The following is a 27,435-nucleotide window of genomic DNA, read 5'->3' as shown; positions in this document are numbered from 1 at the left end:
CAAATAACTTATAATATATATCTACAGGAGCCATCACCGGCTGTTTACGATACCAAACAGCATTCATACCCCGAATACAGCTCACTTCAGTCATTTGAAAGAATCGTTTGCATTCTGAATATAATGGGGAGTATGACTTTTACTAAACGAGGCTAATTTCAGTACATCCCCGATCTAATCTTAAAATCTGCGTACATCTCTTATCTACGGCCTGTATTTGGATCAGTAATAATCCGTACTAATGCCATAAATTCTAATGTTATTTTTTGTTAACCTATCACGACTGAACTACTTAGCTGATTAACATATTTAGCACTCACGTTAACAGCCCCACAGAAAATTATACAGGATACACTGTATACGGAAAATTTGAAGGGTTCTGGAGAGAGATAATAATTAAATACATCCTGACACGTATAAACAAAACAGGCGGGATATGAGCAGTAACTCCATACTCCACTGCTCCCATTTATACTGCATTTATTCTGCTTTTCGTCTTTTTATTCCACAGTCAGCATTCATAGTCGTTAGTAAGACAAGTTTTATCTTTTACCTTTACAATTTACATCTCTTGTAAATATTTAAATAGCTAAGTGTTTCCTTACATGGTAATAAACAGGAGATACCCTGATGACACTCGTAGCGACTCCACCCGCCGGCGAACCAACACGCCCTGGCCGGAGGGACTCTGGTCTGAAAAATTATATTATATTCTAGTAATACATAGGTAAAACAAGCCATTCTTTTACTTTTACTTTAGCTTGTTCTTATAGCATATCATAGTTATTTATGCAACTGTTGTGTAATAAGGGGTATTAAAACACGAATGTGATGATAGTATCACATAAGTGTTTTAATACCTAATTATCAACAGTTGCATACAAGACTTTATCTACACCCATAATATGAATCCTCCATAAAAGATTCTGAAACAGTTAGCTTACTGCTAACATTGAAAAAGCCAGCCCTAATAACCATATCATCCAAAGGTGTGTTATTACAAAAACGGATGATATAATGTTGTACTGAATTTCATTACAATACTCGTTTGGATGATGTAACGGTTATCAGGACATTGGGTGTTTCAATATGTGGCAATAGGCTAACTTTTTTAGTCTTTAATAGAGGATTCAAATCATGAGTGTAGACTGTAGATAGAGTATAAAAACGTTGCAGCGCTATATGATAAATTGGCGAAATTTACGAATTCGTACTTCGTGATGACCGTGTTTGAAAAGCTATGTATACCAGATAGCGTGATGATCGGTTGAAAGATGTCAAATTTGATCCACTGGAGTTACGACTATATAAATAGCACGGAGGACACTGGATCGCAATGAAAGACGGCATGAGCGTTTTTGTTCTAGTTATACAACGTGTCACATACAATATTTTTTCTACGACAAAATATTGTGATATTTGTTTGTTTGTACAATAGTTTTCTGATTGTTACAATTTCTGAGTTGCCGCTTAAATGGACGGGAAATGCATTGTATATATATATATATATTATACTTATCTCTGTAGAGTGGTTTTTTCCTTCAAATAATGGCAAAGGTAAACCCATTCAGCCAACGCGGGAAAATTACAAATTATACCTAGCAGCACCTTGGCAAATTATATCAACAAGTTTTTTTTCTAAAGTTGACATTAAAATTAACTCTAATGATTTAAAGATGAAAATATTATGTATGTATTACGTATTACCTAATATTTCTATGAACCTACCATACCTACATTTAGTTGTCTGTGGCACCAAAACAACTATGCCTTATTGGCGACATTATAGTACGGTAAACAATGCTTTAAGCAATAGGGTAAAGACTTTTTCAAAGACTCAATAAACTATACACTTATATAACTGATTAAGGCTGTATAAATGAAAGATAAAAGTAGGGGAGTAGAAAAACATAATAACGGTTCCTTATATTATTATTGATAGTATAATGTATGTACATTAGTGAATTTTCTAGAAACTGTAATAACCGAAGTGTTTACAGCAGAAACAAAGCTAAACTCGTTATGCGTACTACTCGGTTAAGTCCAGTAAATAAATAATTTTTTCCTCAAATGAACTAAATCGACCCCTATTAAATATATTTTCAATAAAGAGACTATTTTTATGTGCAACTCACGCTTATTCGACAATACTAAGCGGCATTACCATAAGCTGAACGTCCTGCTCATCTCGTCCTTCAATTAAAAAAATGAGCATGAGCGAGAATGAGCTCGCCACAGCTGGAAGATGCAAAAGCAAGTACGAGAGGTTTAGCGAGACTAAATTCCTAGTACTGCTACAGGCATGTACCTGATAAGATGGTGGTATGGGTGAGGCGCGTGCGGCGGCTGAGGGGACGAGATTGGCACGAACACGTTGCTGCGGAGCACCGGGGACCCGCCCCCCACCGGCGACGCGCCCGGGCTGCCCGACCGACTGCTGCCCAGCGATACTGAAGTAAACAAAACATACATATAGCCCCGCGCCATAACATGAGTCGTCTGCCGCCATCTTAGTGACGTCAGGAACAGTACCTGCCTGTTCCTTTAAATTCACCAATCGAAAGGACCGTTTGCTAATTGACGTCATGCAGTTTATGTGACATATATGGGACCCCCACAGGCTCTTGAAATACCAAAGGAATAACAGGGGCCGTGCCAGTCGCATATTGTGCAATCACTAATTGTCAAACATTATATACTTACTCCTGGTAAGTAATAACAAATATAAGAATAGTGAAAACTGACAGGACAATAATTAAAAATATAATAAGTTTGCCTAGAACATTTTAAGCACTGTATTTGAAGGATTTATTAGTAGCTCTATTAGCCTGCATCCTCAACTAGAAGCTTTACGGATCCTCATCGGCTAGATGTCTCCTCCACGAGGTGACGTAATGAAAGATAGTGGCTAGCAGCCTCGCGAAAGTATCCTAAGAAAAAAGCGATTGCATGAAACGTGCAGTGATTGATAGATTGACAGGTGACAGCTTTAATCTTGTAAAAACCGGAGATAGCTTAAATCCAATACGTTAGTTCGCTTTCAAACTTGGATTATACTTCGTTGCCATATTGTAATTACTATATCAAACTAATTTCAAATCTCATTGCACATTTCATATTAAATTAAATTTCATTGTTTACTTAGGCAGTGCCTAATTACATAGTATTTAAATCCTCTTTGGTGGCTAGCTGAAGAACGTACCCAGCATGTTGGCAGCCTCTGTCTCGTCTGGGTCGAAGCGACCAGTGACGCGATAGTTAGGAGGCGTGGTGTCAGACTCACGGGACGTCTCGTCTCCCTCCACGCCTGTACCGCTCGACGACAGGGACTTACTGCTGCTTCTGAAATGATATTACAAACATGCAGTTAACTTGTTTAAATTTAATTATTTATTTGTATAAATCTCCAACAGTTATTGTACATATTAACTTACATCTAACACATACGATATATCTTAAATTGCTATATACTACCAATTATGTCATATGAACACAATGTCATTCTATAACAATGTCTATAATTTGCCTATAAAGTGACTAAAAACTACTTCTGAACAAAAAAATATTGCCCATTATAAAAAGTTAATGACTTAATAATTTGCCAATTTACCGCTACATTTTTTCACAAAAAGTGAGAGCCTGTCACAACCAATATCCAGTGTTGCTATGTTTTTTACATTATTCGTGGCTTCGTACGTTAAATATTGCTATTCGTTATATACGCGTGATATACGTGATATTGGAACGTCCTGTCCAAGTTTCGTTCGAGTGTTATTGGTTTTAAAGAAAGGACATGGGTTGCGAGGAGGTCTCTGAGGTACATTTATATTTAATCTATTCAACAGTTCATTGCTATTTATTTTTCTAATGCAAACTTTATGGGGAAAGATATCTAGAGAACTTTTTTCTATAACTTGAGATCTTAAATCGATAACGTGTTTAATGAGTGTCTTTTGAACACGTTCGATTCTGTTTATGTGATTTTTGTAAGTGGTGTCAATCAGGGGCGTGCATTGGTTTTGTAGTAAGGTAGGCACTGTGGATCTAACTAGTCCTAGTTGAGTTTTGGAATATGAAAAAAGTTGCTTACCGTAGGTGTTTAGTATCTAGTGTAGTGAAAAATTGTGTGAGTGGGTGTTAATTAGAAGTTAGGTTATAAAATAACGGAACGAAATGGAATAGTTGATAATTTTTGAAACCAAAAAAAATTATTTAATTAAAGAAACCAAATTATTTTCAATCGAAAATTCACCCGTCAAAATATCAGCTTTTTTCAAAAATTGGCCTGTTTTGTGTTCGTCAAAATCTCTACTTTTCGATGGTGTAAAAAAAATATAAAAAACATTGGTAAATGTTCGGAAAATATAAGCCTATCAAAAGGAGTTTCACAGATAATTCATACATGTTATTTCGTAGCGGCAATAATATGGATTACAATTAATCAAAAGTTATTGATAAATAAATTAATATAAAATTAATTTATCATTAACTAGTGCTATATTTATTAAGATTCATAACGTGGTAGGCACTGCCTAATTGCCTATATGATATGCACGCCCCTGGTGTCAAGTGTGGTCTCCCTCCACCTTCTCCTTGATATTAGATTTTGTACAAATCATTCAAGTTTTCTTTACTGTTACTTCCGCCAATATTTGTTTTTAAAACAATTCGACACGTGTTTCGCCGAGACAACACGTCCTGAGGATGCCTCGTGTAGAGGCGAAACACGTGTCGAATTGTTTTAAAAACAAATATTGGCGGAATTAACTCTAAAGAAAACTTGAATCATTTGTATAATTATGGATTTCCGCAAAGTAACGCCTAATTCAATATTTTTTTTTTTATTAGATTTTGTTCTGAACTTTGTTGGCAATATTACCTCTGCTGTGCGTGCGAGGACTGCGTGAGAGGCGTGTTGGAGGACCTGGTGACTCCCCTCAGCGACAGGTGCCGAGAGCAGAACCCACGGCGCTGACTCTCTTTCGTACAGCCGTCCTTGGAGCAAAGCCGCCGCCACTGCTTGCCGTTGAACTTCTTACGGATACCCGTGGGCGTCGACACCACGTCGCCCTTCTTGTACTTGTGAGGCGTCGCCGCTTGAGATCTACACCATAATAGCTTAATTAATTTATATGTCTAGATAGAATATCTTGCTGTTAGACAACCGATGAAAACAGGTCAGGTTTTTTACTGTGCCAGGTACTTTAGTGTGCGTGACAAGCTACGTCTTACACTCGCGATTTCTATTACACTCTTGTTGTTAGTGAAACTCTAAACTCAATTTTTTTTCGACGTTTTCACAGCTGTCATAGTCTTACTAGACGTATTAATGATCTAAGCATAATAGAATGAGAAAATATAACCAATTATTACCAAATTAGAGTACACGAACATGCCATGACGACCTGTATAGACGATTGGTTAGCGATCCTACCTACTAAGCTAGAGGTCCGGGGTTCGAATCCCGGTAGGTGCAAGCATTTATATGATGAATATGGATATGAATTTGTGTCCGAGACATGGATGTTTAAATGTATTTATGTATGTTTAAGTAAGTATATTGTATTAAATATATTGTTGTCTTGCAACCCATAACACAGGCTATATGCCTAATTTGGGGCAAGATAATTTGTGAAAAAAAAGTGTGTGAATATTATTATTATTACTATTATTATTATTAATAATAATGTACATACATAAAGCTTTTCTTGATTTACTTCTTTATGCCTGCTGATTACTTTATTTTGTGAATATTTTATGAGACTGAGCGGTCATGCTCGGCGATGTAACAACGCTTGTTCGATAACTCAAAGGAGTGACGGACTAAGATGACTTTATTTACTTAATACTTAATTGAAGCACAAACCTATTTTTTTTTGTAATCGGAGGTAAACTAGAGCAAGCGGTCCTCTGATGGTAAGTGATTATAAACAAAGTCTAATTAAATTATTTAGAAAAAAAAATAATGTACCTACATAATAATCGATAATGTTAAAGATTCCTGTTGCTTTTTTTATGAAAATAAGGGACAAGACGATCAATACGTGCAGCTGATGGTAATTGATACGCCCTGCCCATTACAATGCAGTGCCGCTTAGGATTCTTGAAAAACCCAAAAATTCTGAGCGGCATTACTATTGCGCTCGTCACCTTGAGACATAAGATGTTAAGTCTCATTTTTCCCAATAAGTTCACTAGCTACGGCGCCCTTCAGACCGAACAGAGTAATGTTTACACATTATTGCTTCACGGCAGAAATAGGCGACGTTGTAGTACCCATAATCTAGCCGGCCTCCTGTGCAAAGGACTGGTATAGCTTGCCCTTTCGGTACGGAAAGCCGAAAATTATTTGATATGAACTGTATACCATGTACGAAATAGAAGATCCAGCCATACGTCTTTCTAACTGTAAGGTTAAGTTTTTGCTCAGATACAGATATGTTTACTACCGAGGAGTGGGTGGTTGAGATCTAGGTGTGAGACTGCCTTCGATGAGACTCGAAGTGCTGCCACGACTCTGGAGACTACTTCGCTTGCTATTGCTGCAATCTGTGAAGAAAAAAGGTTTATAGGGACTAAGGACATAATTAGGAACACTCAGAAGATCTGACTAGCAAAGTCTTCTGTATCTTCTGCAAGGCCTGGTGTTAGCTTGTTTTAATAACTATAATAATGAAAATAAAAGATCGTCTTCGAAACACTAGAGGAGATATGGCCTCAGTGGACGACTCGTCGTGTGTCGATCAAGTCATCTCCGATCGGCTTAATTCTTTGGCGTTGCGTAGAGATGTGAGTTCTCTTTGCATCTTCTATTGCATTTATCATGGGAAGTGCTCAAAGGAGCCGTTCGGGTTGATTCCACCTTCGCACGACACGCCACAAGTTAGGATATCATCCTCACCATCTCCACAGTGCGGTTTTCAAGGAGCTTTCTTCTTCGTACTACAAAGCTGTGGAATGAGCTTCCTTGAGCGGTGTTTCCGGGACGATACGACATGGGTACCTTCAAAAAAAGCGCGTACACCTTCCTTAAAGGCCGGCAAAGCTCTTGTGATTCCTCTGGTGTTGCAAGAGAATGTGGGCGGCGGTGATCACTTAACACCAGGTGACCCGTATGCTCGTTTGTCCTGCTATTCCATAAAAATAAAAAAACCAGCAGCCGAATTTCACCACCGGACATAACGTGCAAAGTACCACCGCACCACGTTGACGTCTGGCATTCCACAACCGCGCGTTTTGCAAAATATTTCTTACCACGCACAGCCACTTTCCAGAATCAATTACCGGCTGCGGTTACGACTTAGGGTCCTTCAAGAAAAGAGCATACTCCCACCTTAAAGGCCGGCAACGCATCTCTTGAAACCTGTTTTTGCAGATGTCCATGAGCGGTTGTGAGCTTCTTGCCCATTTGCCCCCTATATATAATATATAAAAAAAAACTTAGCTTGATTGTGGCAATTTAGAAGGCAAAGATCTTGTAGGTATATACTCCATGGCGTCAATTAATCTCCGGATTGTTGCAGGTCTATTATTTATTTTGTAGTGTGCCGATCTTGTTATTCATAGTTTTTTTTTGAGCAATCAAATGCAGACATAAGCACAGTCATATTTAAATTTTTAAGAAGGATCTCTCACCCATATGCGAGGCGTCGGTAGGGAACATGATATCCTCCCTGGGCAGGTCGTCGTCGCTCTCCCCGTAGTCGTCGAAGGGTCGGGAGCCGTTGGAGAGCGCGCCTACCGTCACCACCTGGCTCACACCCGAGCCGGGCATGGGGGATGACGTCACGAAGTGTTCTGCGTACTGCAAATGAGATATTGTTTCTTTATGACTGGCCGGCGAGTCTTGCGTTCCATTCATAACATCCGAATCAAAAACTAAGTATTGGAATGGCTATGTGTGACCAGTGGGAGGCTCCTTTGCACAGGATGCCAGGATGGGTACCACAACGGCGCCTATTTCTCCCGTGAAACAGTAATTTACTGTGTTTCGGTTTTATAATCGGCAGGGCGTATCATTACCATCAGTCACCACTCGTCTCGTCCCGTATTTTCATTAAAAAATGTGCTGTTCTATTACACTAAATTGCAGAACGAACAAATTAGTCATCTCAGATAGATCTGAGTCTTGTTGTATTACCGGTAACATCGCTATTTCCCATCAACCTAAGACTAAGGGTGCGTTTACACCAGAGATGTGCGATGATCCATAGCGAGGGTTGTGTATGTTAAGAATGAATTGAAGCATTTCATTCACCTAGCCCTCGCTCAGGAAAGGGCTGAAAGTTTATCTATTAAAACTTAAAAAACACACCCCTTACTACTTAAATGTGTGTAAATAAAATGCGGTCGCAGCTTTCACTGAACTAATTTTTTTTTAATTTTTGTCTTTCAACGTGGGTTATCCTAAATATCGTTTAGTGAAATCGGACATTAGGGATGTTATGTAAATATTATAAGAGAAATTTTTAAATTACGTCGTATCGTATCGAAAAAAAAAAAATTTATGAGGCTTTTAAGAATAATGGGGCTACCATATGAAAATGAAGCCTGGTGTGTAAGTGTGGACCAAAGGGCAAAACTACACTATCAAACTACCTTCATTAAGAGGGTCGGGCTGACACAGCATGTTCTATTTACCAGTAAACTATAACAATAACTTACTGGTAAACTATGGTGTGGCCTCATGAGTTGCGGTTTCATAGCGGACGCGGCGTGAGAACCAGCGTCTTCTAGCTCATCAGCCCAGGGCGGCTGCAGCAGCCTTATATCGGCTCGCTTTACCTCCACAGTCTCTTTGTACATGTTGTCACCTTCCGTTACCTGGTCAAAGTCAAATAAACTTTATTCAATTAGGATTAAACTAAGCGCTTTTGAATCGGATCTCCACCATGATCGATCCTGCGCAACCCTCATCAAACGTAATCCAGCGATCTTGACCAGATCATCGGTCCATCTAGTGGCGGGCCTACCAATACTGCGTCATCCGTGGTCGCGATTCGAGGACTTTACTGCCCTAACGGCCATCAGCTGTTCGTCGAACTATGAGCCCTGCCCACTGGCACTTCAGTTTCGCAATCATTTGGGGTACGTCCGTGACTTTAGTTCTCCGACGGGTCTATACAATTCTGATTCGATCTCGCAGGGAAACTCCAAGCATAGCCCAATTACCATAACCGATAATTATCGGTCATTGAATCAGAGTGCACGCTATTCGAAAGAAAACTGTATACTTTAGAACCATCCAATTGCTCCCAATATTAAAATAGTCAGATGCAGTCCTATTTCCTGCTTTATATCTGAACAAAAAATACTTGTGAATCTCCAGCAAATATCTTATAATGTAAAAATAATAAATTTACCTTAACACGGATCCTTATAGGCGAATTGTGCACTTCGAACACCAAACCCTCAACAAACACATTCTGGACATTTTCTCTATTTAGGTCAGTAGTCCTCACAACACACGCGGCACCAATCAACAAATGGCTTAACTGCGGACTCGCATCACTAATCACATCATACTTATTCGCACCAAATATATCACTATATTCGACCGGATCTGACTCCTGGCCGTCCAATTCCACGATCACCTTGCAGCCATCCACCTGGCGTATAACTCCAGGTATGTAGATGCCTCGCTGCTTGGCCAAAACTCGATGATCACGCCATTCAGATAGGTCTATATTTGGATAGTGGATGTATTCAGATATTCTGAGCTCGTGAGGTGAGGAACGAATAATTGGGGATGGCTGGAGAACCGGTTGGTACGATGGCGTATATTCAACTGGCATAGGCGCAGAAACAGGCACGTTCAGGTTCCTTTCTGGTATGCTATTCATGCAATTCCGTTCTATCTCCTCGAGTTCTGAGGGGGCGAACTTTCGTTTCTTCGGCAAGTTTCGTATGGGAGCCTGCGTCGGCGTCTGTTGAGTCGACGCTTGGGTGTTATTGTTGTTACTGGGATTCATTGGGTTGGCCATTGTGGTGTTAGAAGTTGGATGATTCGTCGACTGAGTTAGGCTGACAGACCCCACGCTGCTGATTACGGAGGCGGGAATCTGAAAATAATAACATTTACGATTATCTTATTGCTTGCGTTATAGTATAACTTATTTAAATAATATTATCTAAGGTCACTTGATAATCAGTGATCATACTCGCATATGAGTTCGTGGATTCTGTTAGCTGTCGACACATCCAGAATTTTATCGCACAACATCGCAAAAACCACAGAAAAAAATGTTTTTGCATTAAGCCGGAAATAGAGCAAGTAAGCTGTTAGTGCCTCTGCATACGACTCGGCAGCTGCAGATTTGATTCCCGCGCGATGAGGTGTATGGATAGGCAAGTTAGCTTTTATACGACATTCATTTATCATCAGGTCGCCAACAGTATTCTAAAGTACTATTTACGTTGCCTACATTGTACGGTACATGAGCCTAATTTACCACTACTGCCTAAAGTGATTTTGAATAAGAAGGACATACATTTATCTGTTTGGGATAACCTGACCGACATAATTAAGATGACGGATAGCAATCCCAGTGACATAAGTAAAGGCCACTGACCAAAAAAGCCGCAACCAGGTTCTGAGAAGTTGTTCAAGTTAATTTATACCAGCAATTTTTTTTTTAATTTTGCAAATATTTAATTCCACCTGCATTACGTTATGTCTGGCATTCCACAACAGCGCGTTTCACTCCAAATGTTTGTCTCGCACGGCCATTTTGTGGCTTCATCTGCCGGATGCTGTATGTCCGAATCGCTACCACTCAAGAGTTTTTATATCTAAAGCATACTCCACTTTGAGATGTATTTCCAATAAACCCGGCAACGCATTTCTTAACATCTCTCTGGTAGGCATTGCGAATGTACCTAATTACCTTAATTAAACATTTAGAATTTTGGATATTGAATACCCAGGCGGCGGGTTTTCTACGTCTAATATAAAAAAACACGCTCTTTCGTATTTCACTCTTAAGTACAGCCTGGCACTGAAATGGCAATGTAGTAGCAAAGTTACTTTCACCGTAACATCCTCAATACGGATATTATGAGTATCGCACATATTATACACATACCTACTTTATATTTATTATTATGAGCAGATTTCAACCTATACCAGGTTGAAATCTGCTCATGAACAATGTCTATAATTTAATACAATATTTTTTCTATCTGAGGAGGTCAATGCCATATATTTTGCTAATATCGCGGCTGTTGTTAATAAAACCGATTTGCCTTGATGGCATCAGCTTTTGGGGCGTGTAGATATTATCTATTCAGATAAAATAGGATATTTATTTTAAATAACTGCTATTTCACAGATTTTATGGCAGGCTCTTTAATTATAAATGTTTATTGTACGATATTACATTGTAATCCATATTTAATATTTAAAAAAGAAAAGCCCGCTGAGTTTCTTGCGCCCATTCTTCTCAGGTCTGAGGCAGTCTCTTTTGAATGGGTGGTAGATTTTGACGTTCAATAAGTGATTTTAAATCCTATTTTGAATAAAAATATTTTAATTAGAATTTACGATACGTCCTTTTTGAAATTACCCACGCTATATGCGCATATAATAATATAACCTATAACACTTTTCTCGCTAGTCGAGGTGAAAAGTTGTATGTTTCACACGAGAGCAAATTTTTTTTGTCTCGTGCCTTTAAATCACTCACTACCACAGTAGTCTATATTAGAATCACTCGCTACGCTAGACTACTTCGCCAATTCGTGATTTAAAGCAGATTTCAGCACTCGCAGCAAAAAATAACTTTGCTCACATGTTGAACAAATAACTATTTTCATCTCCATTTCATTATAGAACTATAGAACATGTTCGTAATCTTTTTATCAAACTACCTTCTTATAGCTACAAAACCTACGAATATCCAACAAAGTACTCTCTAATACATACGCAGTTCCAGTTTGTTACTCACCTGTTCATCGATGTCGGGGTAGGAGTGCGCATGCGGACGGTAGGGTGTCCTTGATGGTTGGTGCGGCGGCAGCGTGGCGCTGCTCGCCTGCCCGCGCTGCATCACAGCCGCTACCACGTCTCACTCATTGCTTGCGACTCTAGAGCGCCTGCAAATTGTAACATATATAATTGAAACCTTTCTTTGGAACTTTCCAGAATCAGAATATCTTTATTCAATAAAATCTCGAAGATCACATTGAATCGTCACAAAAAAATTATTCTAATATACAAAAATACAAAGTTGTATCCATAATTATAGTATTGTACTATATTATACAAAAACTAGTCAAAGCTCTACATCGGTTTACAAGAACCTAAGGTATTGTCAAGCTGTCATTGCGAGATGGAGCGACATCTGGCCAAGCTATCTTGGGATTTTTAAAATCATCTATTCTATAATAGGCTTCCTTAATTAATTATTTTTTAATATAAGATTTGAAATGAGGAATTGATAGCTCTGTCACTTTTGATGGGAGTTTGTTATAGAAACGCACAGAGTTTCCCATGAAAGATTCGTTAAGTTTTATTCCCAAGTAAGAAACAGGATCTATGGAGGTTATAAGGGTAAGGAGAATCTCGTGCAAAATTGTCCAGTTATAACGAAATATTTAATAACTATGGGATATGAAATAGCGTTATTAGTTGTTGACAGAGAGAATTGTGGGCGTTCAATAGAATTAGGTGCAAACTCTTTGGAACGAAAACAATAAAATAATGGCTTCAGAAATGGAAGCCCTTTGTTTTCAGCTTGTCGGAGCGTGTTGTCTAAAATATATAAATTTGAATGCGTCCGGTTATAAAATATTTATGCTTGAAAGATATCAGTAAGCAGAGGATTAATGAAGATTTACAGGATACTTCAAGTGGAATATCCTCCAAAGATATCGTCGTGTCACACTACGTTTTATAGCCGAAGAAACAATGATTTCAACTGGTAGTATAGATAACATAATACGCGAACGATAAGGAAAGAAAGAGTAATGGGACCTAGAATACCAGAATGCTTACCGATTCCCAAACTCAAAATGAGTTTGAACATGTCTTGAGCTTTCTTTTATAAAGGACGAGACGAGCAGGACGTTCAACTGATGGTAATTTATGCGCCCTTCCCATTACAATGCAGTGCCGCTTAGGATTCTTGAAAAACCCATAAGTTCTGAGTTCTAACTACAATTGCGCTCGTCACCTTGAGACATAAGATGTTAAGTCTCATTTGCCCAGTAATTTCTCTAGCTACGGCGCCCTTCAGACCGAAACGCAGTAATGCTTTCTCATTACTGCTTCACGGTAGAAATAGGCGCCGTTGTGGTAATTCACATCGTTGAGCTATAAATATTCCAATAGTAAGTATATTTTGCCATAGCATAGGACATGAGATAATCTTCAATACCAAACTTGCTTATTATTTTTAAAACTGGACGAAGTCGCGGGCATCATCTAGTATAACAATAATTTAGACTTGAAATTTTGGCACAAGCCATAATATCTACACAACCAAATTCATCCCAATCGAATTCAGCCAGTTTACAATTACTTTTTGATACGATAAATAGTTAAAAGATGATATAATAATTGTGCAGAACTGTATTTTTCTGTACGCAAGCATATCAATTAAAAATTTATATGGCAATCACGGTGAAATAAGTAAATTGCACACCGTTTTTGCGTACTAACTGTTGTTATACAGTAAATAGTTAGGATCTGAAACCTTGAAATACAAATTGATGTTTTTACACCGTTCTATTTCACCGCTGAATAATTACTTTCGTATGTGTTGTATAAGAATATTGTCATTTACGGTGGTTGTTTTTGATTCGGTTTTATATGGATTACTTGAAGCACCAAAAATCCAGATTTTCGATATTAGTTTTGATTTGACAATAGGTTTAAGTACAGACTAAAATATCCTGGAACCGGGAAAACCTCGACAACAATAAATAGTATGTACTTATAGTTACTATCATCTGTCCAATCACATCTTTTGACTACATAACAATTTTCAAGAAGATCAGTCAAACAGACCAAAAATTAAAAAAATCGACACCGGTGTCATTTACAGCCGTTCCCAATATACTATCTACAGATAGAGATAGATTACTACCTTCTACTGTCAGTAATTAGCTGTCTCGATAGTTCATTCTTATCGCCTTATATTAGGACGCGTGAATTGCAATTTCCATACAAACTGGTAACTTATACGTCGTCCCATTGACAGACAGCGTGTACGTATAAGGTGAGTTACCGTCGATAAGTTTATTGGGACAGAAAAGTCAACGATAGTTACGATTTTTATCTCAAGTAAGAGATAGACTGAATATTGGGAACGGCCGTAAGTCGTAAAAGTTTGACAAAAGATTGTATGAACGGATATAGACTACCTATTTATACAGTAGTAAGAATAGATTGTACAGATAATTTTAGGATAAAATTGAAAATTTATTTTACAAAAAGCTAGAAACGAACGATCTATAATATCCAATGAGTGACACTGTTTAGTAGATAGTTTATATATGTATGTTTAACGGCCGTTTTCAATAACGTATCTCTAGTTACTGATATATTACTATCACTGTTTAATGACAAGATCTTATCTATATAATATAGTTATGTCCAATATAGTTATAGTTATTAAAATGTCATTGAAATAGTTATTTAAATATAATTAAGCGTTTAAGAAAAGATTTGTCTACCTCCAGTAAGTTAAACTAAGGATAGATAGGTTACTGAAAACGGCCGATAGTCCAAGCGCCTTCTGTCGATAGGTTATTGAAATGTAAGTAAGCGTAAAAGGATCGATTTTTCTACCTCTAGTAAGTTAAACTTAGGATAGATAGGTTATTGCAAACGGCCGTTAGTCCAATGCTATCTGTCGATAGGTTATTGTAATGTAAGTAAGCGTAAAAGGATACGTATTTGTATAACTCTAGTAAGTTAAACTAAGGATAGAAAGGTTATTGAGGATGACCGAAAGTCAATAACGTTCTACATAAACACATTTAGGGACATATCATTCGCAGTCCGATAGCGGAACAACAAGTGTGCTTAAAGACAAATATCCGGACGACCGAGCCTTGCTCGGATTTTTATGAAGTTACAAAAAAAACTAATAGGACATCTGGATTCGAACCGGGGTCTTCTGCTTTCCGGATCACCCAATGTCCCATCTGAGCTATAATAGTCTTGTATATAGTGGCGAAATTTACCTTTGTATTCTAATGTTATTGTAGCTGTTTCTCATTCAAACATGGATAAAACCATTTTTTTAAATTGAAACCTAGCTAGATCGATTTATCACCCCCGAAATCCCCTGCATACTTAATTTTATGAAAATCGTTGGAGCCGTTTCCGAGATTCAGCACATAAGCACACTTTTCTCCATAATCGTGCGTCAACTGTCACTGTCCGAATCTGGTTCTAAATTCAACATACGTAACCTGAACTAAATAAACGCTTTACATTACTGCTTATTGACCAAGAACATTTTAAACAACTGGAGTAAAAGCGGCAATGCTCCGCATGTTCCATATTTCGGCTTTGTATTTATATGACGTGATCTGTCTATATGTATAGAACCTCATTGGTTTAAGTAGTTGATAAACTGAACACTATATTCTTTTTTACGCTGATACTTAATTCTGTCTTCACAAGAAAAAAATTCAAATTAAATTTGAAAAACAAAATTTTATGAACGATGCGGGTCTCGAACCCACGACCTCAGGCGTTCCGTGCCGGTGCTCTAACCGTTCGAGTGACGTATCGTTATAAAATCTTGTATGCTTTGTTCAACTCTCAGGTTGTGGCTTCATCTACAGGATCTACTTTACAGTTGATAACCTGCTCAACCCCAATATTTGCATATTAGGAAATTGACCTGAGATGTCGCTCTGTAAATCTAAACAATTTGTTATGTTTTTAAAGTGATAATCCTCACTTCTAGGATTTATAGACAAATAAAATTTATTTTTCAAAGTTTTATTTGTGTATTTACTTGTGTTTTGTGTTTTTAGGGTGGTTACGAGTCGTGACAAATATTAACAGATTTCATAAGTCTCATTCAATAATTTTCAACAACCATTCACCAATAATAACATCGTGTCCAACCTAGTATTTGAGCGGCACCCGATAAGCATATAATTACTTGCAACGTTCGAAGCTCGGAAAAAGTAACTGATAACATAGAAAAAATCGCATGTTGATTGAAAATTAATACTGATAACAGCTCCATGTTAAATTTTTCATTTATAAAATAATTGCTATTTTCAGTACTTATAAAATAGCGTATAAAGAAATGTATTCTTATTGGTTTATCGGGAGCCCATTTTGTTTTTCATTGTAATAAAAGTATCATAGAGGCTACGGTTGTCACAAAAAAAGGCATATATTAGTGACGACAGTAGTAGGGATTCGCCGGTTCTGGCTCACAGTAGTAGGGATTCGCCGGTTCTGGCCCCTCGATTCTGGCTCACTTGCTCGTGATGCCTACTAAAAAAAAAAAAAAAGAAGTTTGGTGTCAAACTGGGGGTTTTGATGTATTTCCGAGCGATTGCGCTGATCCGTTTTTCGATATCTCTTATAGTTTCAAAGTTAGCTTTTTAAATTAAACAGATCCATAATCATTAATAATCACTGGTCATTTAGCTAATGATTGGTGAGCGACTCAATGTCTAAATTTCCATGAACGTGATACAGGTAATTTACTAATTACCTCTATCACATTCGTTACTACGATTAAAAAGACAGTTTCTGTATTTATTATTTATTTTTAAAACATGATTTAAATAAAGTATATAATAAAACATCATTGCAGATTGTATCATTTTCAAAATATTTGATGAAATCATTCAAACTCTTCTTATTAAACTTAAAGTATAGATACATTATGCAGTACTCGCCACACACTGCGGTATATTCATTCTGTACTCTTGCAGTATTGTAGTTATACATTCTGCAATTCCTTTGTAAAAACATCAGCTGGAATCCCTGAGGTGGACGACCATATGAATCGAAGTATTGTCCAATACCCTGCTCATCAATGTGTATTGCAACCCAGTGAGTGCCTGGCTTATTATCACTATCTAAATTGCTGACAATATAACAGGGCGTTACAACATATATCGGCAATCGGTTTGCCGCGTAAACATTATTTTTAATACTGGGATCGATTTTGTTCAAATAATTCTGTATCTCGATTGTATTCATATTAGTTGAGAACAGGGTCTTGTCAGTTGCGAGGATTGAATAGTTATGTGGATCATAATAACATAAGCACTCAATAAATAAGGCTTTAATGTATCTTATTCATGTATTTAAAACTTATATGGTTACAATAAAACAAAATATCATTACAAGCGATTCAAATATAAATCTATGAAATTATATTTTCATCAATTTTATTATAATATAAAAGCTGATTGAAAACGAACTTTGTACCTACATACTTACGTAGTCATTAGTACAATCTGGAAATGTTGACTCCATTAAACTATCAATAATTGAACTTATCATTTAAGTGCCATTATGTTTCACCATAATAAAACAAAATATCATTTTATATACATTTTTTATTATATAAATTTATAAGGTAGTCTAGTATTTAATCAACATAAAAAATACACAAGGATACAAACGATTCAAACATTAATTATTATATTCTAACTGCTGTAATCTACAGAAATATTACGATTTTTATCAATTTCAATAACATTATCGAATTCCGCATAAACAATACAGTTAATTGTTTGTGTAAGAGCTGATTCAAAACGAACTTCTAATCTTACACTACCATGTTTTATAAGATTCCAATGACTTGAAGAATTTGCTGATAAATCGGGTGTTAAGTCGAAGGCTAGCAAGCAAAACCCTTTGGCATATTGCTCTCTTGATACTCCATTGCCTTCATTTAGGAAATGTATACCTGTTCCTGAGAATAACGTATGATAGACCGTAGTAAAAATATTATTGTCAAACGATGGCTGTAAGGCTTTTGAAGGTATCTGTTGTCCATCTATGTATAAACAAAATGTATTAATATCATAATTTTCGAAATTGAATGGGTTTTTTGTGAGACCACCATTAAAGGATGCATTATTCACAAAACCGACTATACACCTTTTGGGTATTTGACCAAGGAATATGTTATCAAGGGTTTTCCCCTGAATGCCTGATGGTATAGTTAAAACTTTGACTTCTGCTCGCGTGATTGGATATTTTGCTGTGGTAGATGATAAAACTTTTTGATGTGCAAGTAGCACAGTTGGGTTGATTCGTGCTCTTCGAATAATAAGAGTTGCATCTGTAATAGACACTTTAAATTTATGATCAGTTGATGAAGCCATGAGATTGAAATTTTCTCTAGAACGAACTAACTTTACGCACATGTCAACGCCATTAATCAAAAATTTTTCTTGGTTGAATAAATCTCCATGTAAATGTCCTATCATTTCTATTTCTTTGCTTTCACTAGCCAATTCTTGTCTTTTAATAAATCCTTTATTTTGTTCATCAGTTGCATCCATTTTTCCAGCTGTATCTTCATACCATAGACCACAAGTGAGATGAGATTCTTTTGCAGCAGGTGCATAATTCAATAGAGTTTCAATATAAGCTCGATATGCATATGTATTATTCGGTGGCGATACAAGTTTTTGATTTAAATATACATCAAGTTGACTGAAAAGTGTATGTAACCAATTATTAACTGGGGCCACAACTGTCGGTACTGTCAGTTTTGTATAATCTTGATTCAAAACTTTAGCTTTTATATGGAGTAAAGTATGGGATAAATCCACATAGTCATCACCTGCCCCAGGTACTTGAAATTCTATTGGTCCATCATCAGCAAGTGATGAAATGGGCTTATAATGAATCCATAGTCCACTTTCAATGCTAGTTTGAGTTGATGGTAATGCAAATAAATCCAATTCGGACTTAATGCATTCACAAGACTGACTATGTAAAAATGACATATTTAATCAGTAAATATATCTTTGATTTGTTTTTGATTCAATTTTAATTTCTTAATAGCTTTCGCTTTCGCAGTCACTGATGGAATGATCGCAGAACGACGTTTTCGTTTTGTTATATACCCTGATCCAAACATGTTGATATTATCTATTTTAGCATCAGCTTTTCGTTTCAAATTTGAGCTGACTTCTTTTAGACGAGTTTTTATTGAATCTTCCATGGGGCGTGCATTAACCATATCTGATAATATACCTACACCGGTACTTAATGCTTCTTTACCAATAGTTCGAACACCACTAGACAGTAGTGGTAAAATAGATCTAAACAGCCCCCCAAGAAAACTTCCGATTCCATGACCTCTTTGATACGGTGCTCCTTTATAAATAACTCCGATACCCGATCCGGCCTGGTGAGTATAATAGTGTTCATATGGACATGAAATATTATCACGTTTGCCGTACATTATAATTTTTGAAAGTGGAGTTTAATGCACACTGTTCCAAATTGGAATGGTATCTTTTGACCGGTGCTTGTTCTTATATCTATTTCAATTGTATCAAATTCTCTACGCATCACAGGTAGGTAATGGGGAGGAGAGAAAACGTGCATTTTGTACGCTCCATATATGTATTTTGAGGGATCCAATGGTATTATTCGTAAAAGGGGTGTCATAACATCTCCAACGATTTGAGGCTCCACTATGTCACAATAAACAAATAATTGAGACGGTAAACCCAAATGCAAATTAGCTGGACACTTTCCAAAATTTTTTTCAACGAGGTTCCTGTTTGGTTCGAACCCTAGTTGAAGACATAATTTAGGTGATAGAGTTACAGATTTTATGGATTCATCCGTTATCGTAGCAACTACAATCCTTGAAACCTCATCGCACTTAAATTTAATTTTTTCACGAGTGTTATTCAGTGCCGTCAAAATATGATTTATGTTATCGTAATTTGTGGCTGGAATATGTGTCTTGTAATAAACATATGACGGTTTACTTTCATTGGGTACTTGCATCAACTTTGTTATATAAATAATGTTTTCATGTTCTTGAACGGTGAACATAGTGCATGGGTACTGAAATTCTACTACTCCAACCCTCCATTCACCTTCTAGTATTGTTGGTTTTGGCAGTTTCGTAGAAAATAATGTTGTTGTATTATCAGGAAAATAATCCATAGAACTATTGCTTAGTAAAGTTAAATAAAAACTATCTTTATTCATATTTTTTTCAAAGTAGAAGCTAATATCCAGCTATTAAATTTATTTGGATAACCTCTCCACTTCACCAACAATTCTTTTCTGTTACCGGTATATCGAGAGCGTATTATTTTATCTATTTTGTATTTAGTAGTGGGGTCGAATATGATTTTTTGTAACTCTTTTTCATAAAAAGTACCAACTATCTCTTCGCCTTCTAAATCCTTTAAAGTAAATACTACAAACGGAGATCGGTGTATTATGGTAGATACGATGAATATTTCGTCACTCCAATTTGATTCATATCCTTTTTGGAAAATATGTTTATGTTTTGTTATTCTAACATAATCTCCAACGTGAATTCTTGGATTCACCATACTAATTGATGTTTTTATCTTACTTTCTCTATCATATAAATTTTGCCATACACTCATTATATTTGTATTATTAACATCACATGGACACATTTTTATACTAGAATGAAAACTATGATTATATGAATGCACTAGATCTTGTAAAACATCAATGTATTTATGAGTATTTTTGTGTGTAAAATAGCGCCACATTTTCATTTTAAGAGTTCTCTGAAATCTTTCGACAATACTTGCTTTAATATCTGGATTATTGGTTGTATAATAATTTATGTTTTTTAATTTAAAATATTTTTGTACATATTTGGAAACAAATTCAGTTCCTTTGTCAGACTGTATATGTGTAGGTGTAGTATTAGCTTCAGCAAAAATACTTTCAAAGCATTCCTTAACTGTTTCAGAGTTTTTCTTTTTCATTGCTCGAACATACGCATATTTACTAAAGACATCAATAACACAAAGTATGTATTTGAAACCATCATTATATTCAGAATAAGATCTCATATCACTTAAATCGGCCTGCCATAACTCATTAATATTAGACAAAATATATCTGTTGCGAGGAAATTTTCTTTGAACAGGTTTATGTAATGTATATGTTTCTTGTGATTGTAACCACTTTAAGACACTATTTCTGTCCATTTTACCCTTCATTGCTTTTGACAATTTATCAATAGTGCTGTAGCCAGCAGGATGTGATGCATCATAATAAATTTTATTTATTTCTAATATGGGGTCCATTTTTCCCAGTCCGATCTTTTTTTTAGTTTCCCTGTGTACTTATTACTTGTTGGTGTAGAAAATTCTTCGTCAGGTACTGATTTAGATGCAACCTCTTTTAATTGCAAATGGTTTATAAAATCCACTCGCTTTGGGTTCCCGATATAAGTGAGTGGTACTTTTATTTCCTTTAAAGTTGTTGCGAATTTTTCCCAACCTATAGGTTCACTTTTCTGAAGAGCTCTCAAGGTATCACTCACCAAGTCCACAATATTACTCCCAGGTATTTTTTCATTATCTATAATCACGGTACCAGATTCATCCCAGCTTATTTTATTTTTATTCAAGGAAATCAAATTTAGTAAAAGTTCACCTTTTTTAGCATATGTTTTCGGTATTAGTTTCAGTATTTCAGAGCTCGTGTATATTTCTCCAAAATTTTTGTTAACCTCCACTGATGTTTGAGAAGGAACTACATTTATTTTATTCACATCATGATTTATATAATCAGTATCGATTTCATTATGACCTTGATTAAAACCAATATATGAATCATTATCATTTATAAGTGGTATGTGGTATGGTTGTCGATCCTCTTTGACGAAGTTTAGATATCTTTGAAGGGTTTGCAAATATAAAATACATTTCTTTCGATCTTCTATGTCACTGCTTAAGATATTTTGCATATCAGTATCTAATCGAGATCTTGGCGTATCATTTTCTTTGGGTTGTTTTAACTTCTCCAATAACGATGGTTCAATAAGTAACATTTTTTTAGCATTATCCATTTTCTTAAATAAATGAATTAATCAACCCACTTAGAATAGAACCCAATATTATCGGTAGAAATGAACCTCCTTTTTGTACAATTATATTTTTTCTAATTTTATTCGTACCTTTTCTTACCAATTTTCGAAGAATATTTTTATATTTCTTTAATTTAGATTTTTCTTTCTCGGCCAATTCAACGTTACCCCGCAGTACGTTATGAATACATTCACAAATGTAATTTATTTCTGTTTTGTTACATGATTTTAATAAAGCTTTTTGATATTTTGGCTTCAGTTTATGTAGAGCAATTAACAAATCTTTATGCGTCTTTAAACGTCTATGCATCATTTATAAATGATCGAAATTTCTTGATTCTTACCATATTTAAACCCTTTTGTGGGTAAATAAACAGTGCAATATCCATCGGATGGAAATATCTTTGTCTTAACGCGACACAATTCATTTGTTTCTTGTTTCAAATCAATCATTAAATAACCATGAGCTTCATTGGTAGCATCTCTGTAAGAATCTTCCAAATATTTCGGATTTTCAGGGAATACTTGACGAGATAAGTATCGAATTTGGGTTTTATCTCGAGGATTTTTGAAATATATTATATAACTTGAGTTGAGTGATATATCTCTTTGTCCTTTACCTTGATGAAACAAATTTTGAGATAAATAAAACACACTTAAGTTTCTATGATGACTTCCTTTCGTGAATATATCAACAATACGACCATCTGATTCCCTCATCAGGTCATCAATTATTACAAGTTGAGGATTTTTTCCGTCAAACATAGATAAATCAGGTAAACCTTGAAGATAATTAATGTGGTTAAGATTATATAAAGGCTGCATTTCATCAAAGCACCAGGTGATTTGGGTAAAATTTGTATCACAGAAATCATTCAAAAATTTTATAAAATTATTTACGAAAACTGATTTTCCACATCCACTTGGACCAGCAACAATTGCAGTGAATGGATGATTGAAATGATGCATTATCTACTACGTCTATGTGTGTTAAGGTTTAGTATAGTAATGAAACAATCTGTTATTAAACCACCATTTATTTAAACAGAAAAATCTATAATTGAAACAATATACAGTACATCATGTTTTACTCCGCAACTTATACATCTAAATACAATAATCTCTCATTTGGTTTTTTAAAACTATAATAATTTATTCTTAAAATTTAATATAATATTTATTCTATTTTATGATGACCCCAAGCTAAGGTATCAATATTATTTGGTAAAATGTATCGTTTGGTATCATTAAATGACAGACTAGATTTATTTATTCTTTGAGTAAAAATATTATGCTTTATCGACTTAAATCTAAGCATTGAACAATATTCGTTCTTATTTTCAAATAAGCAAGTCTTATAATTATCCATTTTCATATTCTTAGTAACACTTTTATTAACCCCCTTAGCTTTAGCTGTGAATTTTCCCTCAACATCTAATGCATACATTTTAGATCTAAGTCCTACAAATTCATTAAATATGTTACCATTGTTTTCATCTTTAAAGTAGCCTAACTTCTTTTTATTGAGTTTTGGATAGCCAAATATATTTTTTTCTGTATAGTCAGAGGTATCGAAACGCAAATGTAAATCAGGTTTTATATCTCTGTAAAAATCATCTGTAAAAATTTGATATATTAAACTATCAGTATCTGTGTACAATAATTTTAATTTGTTTTGAAACTTTTTAAACATATAGTTATAGTGAAAATCGTACATTAGAGTTTTAGAAATATCCAATATACAAAATCCCAGATAAATAGGTTTATTATGGAACAATTTCGTCTTTCGTAATTGAACTGCAACCAAATTTTCATTAAAAATAGATAAACTATGGAATTCTGGCTTAGCAATTAAATCTTGTGCGCCTAGAATTTTACCCTGATTTTCCCAATGACTCAATAATTTTACATTTACTCTTTTTTCGATATTTTCCATTGTTTTTCCAAACACTGAGTTATTCATTAATTTATAAAAATCTTTTTCGAAATCAGATGTGGCTAGTTTACGCATGTTTGTATTTAAATCTATATAATATTGTAACCATGCGCATTGTTTGAATTTTAAAATTCTATGAATTTTTTGTAATTTTAAACCCATTGTCAGACATTGCTTTAAATTTCTGTAGTGAATCACATATTTAATTTTATTACGAAGGTTTGGAACTAATTTTATGTCTTTTGTATTACCAATACATATATTCTCGGGACATAAGGGTAGGTCAGAATGTAAATCATGCAGTTCAATAGGATATTCTAGATCTACTTCCAAAATAAAACCATATTCATGATCATCAGGGACATCAAAATTAGTTGTGACATCTACCCACTCAAAACCTCCTGTAGGAAGGAATTGAGACATGGCCCATCCATAAAGGTTATTAGCATCAAGATAAGTTAAAAATGAGTTTGGTGTGTCTTTATCATATTCTCGCATATATTTGTTATTAGCTTTGGCATAACGATTGCTACATTGAGATACACCTCCTCGAATGCCCGATCTAATAAAAGCTATTTGTTCAAAGTCTTGAAGTAATTCTAATTTAATTTTTGTGCATTTTAACATAGCATCCCAACTTAACCCAGGTGCTGTATAATAATGAGCTGGATCTAGACCATATGTTTGCAAACATAAGGCTCGGAAATTTTCAAACACATCTGTTAAAAGTAAAACATCGGTTTTAAGATATAAATCAGAATAATCTGACATATTTTGACACTGAAAGTGTTGCCAAACATCCTTGGCATGTTCATAATCTTCATCGGAAATATGTGTGTCGGTTAATGTATTGTAAAATTTATCGCGACTAGGGAGTGCTGAAAGTTTTAAGGAATCATGTGATGACATAAATTCATATGGATAAATTCCTTTTTTTCTAAGACGTAAAAAATCATTATTATTTGGAAAATTATATTTTAATGTTTGAAATTGTTCATCCTTCAAATTTTGAACAAGTTTGTCTAAACTACAAGGCAAAAATTTAAACGAATCAACGAATCTCAATTGAATTTTATGATTATTAAATTTTATCGTTTTTGTGAAAGAAATGTACTTTTCTTTCGTTTGTGGAATAATATCAATTTCCCCATCAATAGAATTTAATGCATGAACAATAAAATGAGAGTCATATTGACTAAGATTGTGTAAAAAAACTGGGATGTGATAGGGGATTCTAAACTTTGTCTTACATACTTCGTGCGCAACTCCTCTAAAATGTCCTGTATGCGAGTCAAAGTATAATGCACATTCACCATTTAAATTAAATTGACATATAAAGCAGTCTTTACATTGCGAAATAATTTCATTATCATTGGAAGTCAAAGGCTTTGGACTTATGACAAAAGAATTCTTTGTGCAAATCACTTCTAAATCTTTATACAACTGATTCATAAAGACATGAGTACAATGAGGACCACTATATGTTTCATATTTTGATAAACTATCATCATATGAACATTTGATATAGTACCCAAAACTATAAACTTCGTGTTTGTGAACATTAGTTGTATAAGGTTTTGATGGATCGTTAAAGCATGTCTGAATTGGATTAAGGAAAGCTTCAAAGTCCGCGTATATAACAAAGGGTATTTGTAACATCTTATTAAATTTATCAAATTTTAGGACATTGTTTGAAATTGGTTGTCCAAACCAATCTTTTAAAGTTTTTTCTGTACTAGGCAATTCCACTTTAATATGACAACAATCATTCAATTGATGGGCTGATAACTTATCATTTGTTGAGAAGTGTAAAAGACAACCGTCACAGATGTAGATTGCATGTTCATGGTTTGAAATTTGACCACTTACTAAACGCGATAGGTTTTTAATGTAGCAAAAATGATTAATTGTTCCGTGCGAAATAAATAATAAATTGATATGAACAATTTTCCGTGATTTTGTTAAATACAATGGACCAACTAATTCATGTACTTTCTTTTTACAATTGTATTCAAGACCAAAAACATTTACACTTAAATTATTTAACCTTTCTACTTTTTGTATATCTGTCATTTTAACAGGAAACGTAACTCCGTCAAAATTTAATTTATTTGAATATTTACTGTAAGATGAAACTCTCTGAGAGTTCTTAGTAACTGGATATAATGCAGAAAGCAAAGCCCATTTAAAGCATAAATCATCCGAGTTTTGTACATTTATAACACTTTTTTTTAATTTGATTTCTTTAGGTAATTCAATGTATGATTTTCCACGTAATGGATTGAATTTGTTTATATTCATGTCTAATGCATTTATTTTCTTAAGACTCCAACCACTATCTTTTTTCTCAAATGTGCTAATTTTAGTCATCAACATATCACATAAGGACGAAAAGAAAAAATTTAAATCCTCACCCTGCATTATAGTATAACTACATGTTTGAAATTCAAATTCATTAGAAATATTTTTTGTTTCTTGAACAAAATTAGCGTGCAGAATAAAATTAACTTTAAAAATTGTAAGCAATCGAACAGATTCCTCAAATAGTAAAATAATTTCATTTTTAATAGAATTCAAAAACATTTCTGGTGTTTCGAATGTTTGTAATTGGTTGGATTTACTCTTAATTTTATATGAGATAATTCTATTACCAAAAGCCGATTCATGTACTGTGACATTTTTTAAAGTATTGTGTAATTGCATTACGTTATTCTTATGGAGGTTACTTCTAAGATGATTTGCATAATATCTTTTCCGTATTAAGATTTGACATAAAGAACAGTTCACCATTTCATCGTTCACACTGGTGAGCCCCGATGATGTGGATGGTTCCCCTTGTCTTCCTCTCTTTGTACTTGTATCATTGTCTTCACTGTCTTGTAATACTGCACTTCTTCTCTTAAAACCTCTTCCACTTTGTAGAATAGGTTGACTACAACATAAGTGAATGATATTAACCACATTCCATCAACAATATATTAAAAATCTATATTAAATAATTTACAAAGAAAATTACTCACTTGATCATTTTTTCAACCTCATCACATACAAGGCAGAGTTCCATATCGAGGGCATCCTTAAATTCTGCTTGAATACAAGCATTACAAAGTTCTTCATCAAAATCATCATCAAAAACCAATCGTAATTCAACTTGTTCACAAACTTCACATTGTTGAACATCCAAGTTGCTATACAATATTTTACTTTTTTCCATTTTACTGAGAGTATGTACAGAGGTAAGTATGTATACTAGCAATGAACTCAGAAATCAAATGACACCATAATGTTCCCATACACACAGTTTAAATATGAAGAATCCGTAAATTATAAGATCATTACCTAATTTGTTCACTAATACAATTAGCAATGTGTAATTAAATTATTTGTAACACGTAATTGCTTCATAATAAATTTGCATTTCTAATATAATATTTTGATGTTGTTAAATTT

At 34.9% G+C, this 27,435-nt stretch overlaps 1 protein-coding gene across 1 annotated transcript in view; it reads right to left on the bottom strand.

The window, feature by feature from the left end:
* The window catches only part of LOC126970509 (uncharacterized), a 48,786-nt gene that overhangs the window by 1,727 nt on the left and 19,624 nt on the right, over positions 1–27,435 (bottom strand). Inside the window, exons 2-10 of the mRNA XM_050816458.1 lie at positions 11,946–12,093; positions 9,363–10,061; positions 8,665–8,823; positions 7,636–7,804; positions 6,450–6,549; positions 4,880–5,104; positions 3,203–3,342; positions 2,309–2,450; positions 606–693 (exon numbers count right to left, since the gene is read on the bottom strand). Coding sequence (XP_050672415.1) covers positions 606–693; positions 2,309–2,450; positions 3,203–3,342; positions 4,880–5,104; positions 6,450–6,549; positions 7,636–7,804; positions 8,665–8,823; positions 9,363–10,061; positions 11,946–12,047 — 1,824 coding nt within the window. The 5' untranslated portion in view covers positions 12,048–12,093. The remainder of the gene's footprint in view (positions 1–605; positions 694–2,308; positions 2,451–3,202; positions 3,343–4,879; positions 5,105–6,449; positions 6,550–7,635; positions 7,805–8,664; positions 8,824–9,362; positions 10,062–11,945; positions 12,094–27,435) is intronic.

This window comes from Leptidea sinapis, chromosome 21 (assembly GCF_905404315.1).
Source record: "Leptidea sinapis chromosome 21, ilLepSina1.1, whole genome shotgun sequence".
Lineage (NCBI taxonomy): Eukaryota > Metazoa > Arthropoda > Insecta > Lepidoptera > Pieridae > Leptidea > Leptidea sinapis.
Note: the sequence above shows the minus strand (reverse complement) of the source record. Positions and strands in the feature narration are given on the sequence as shown.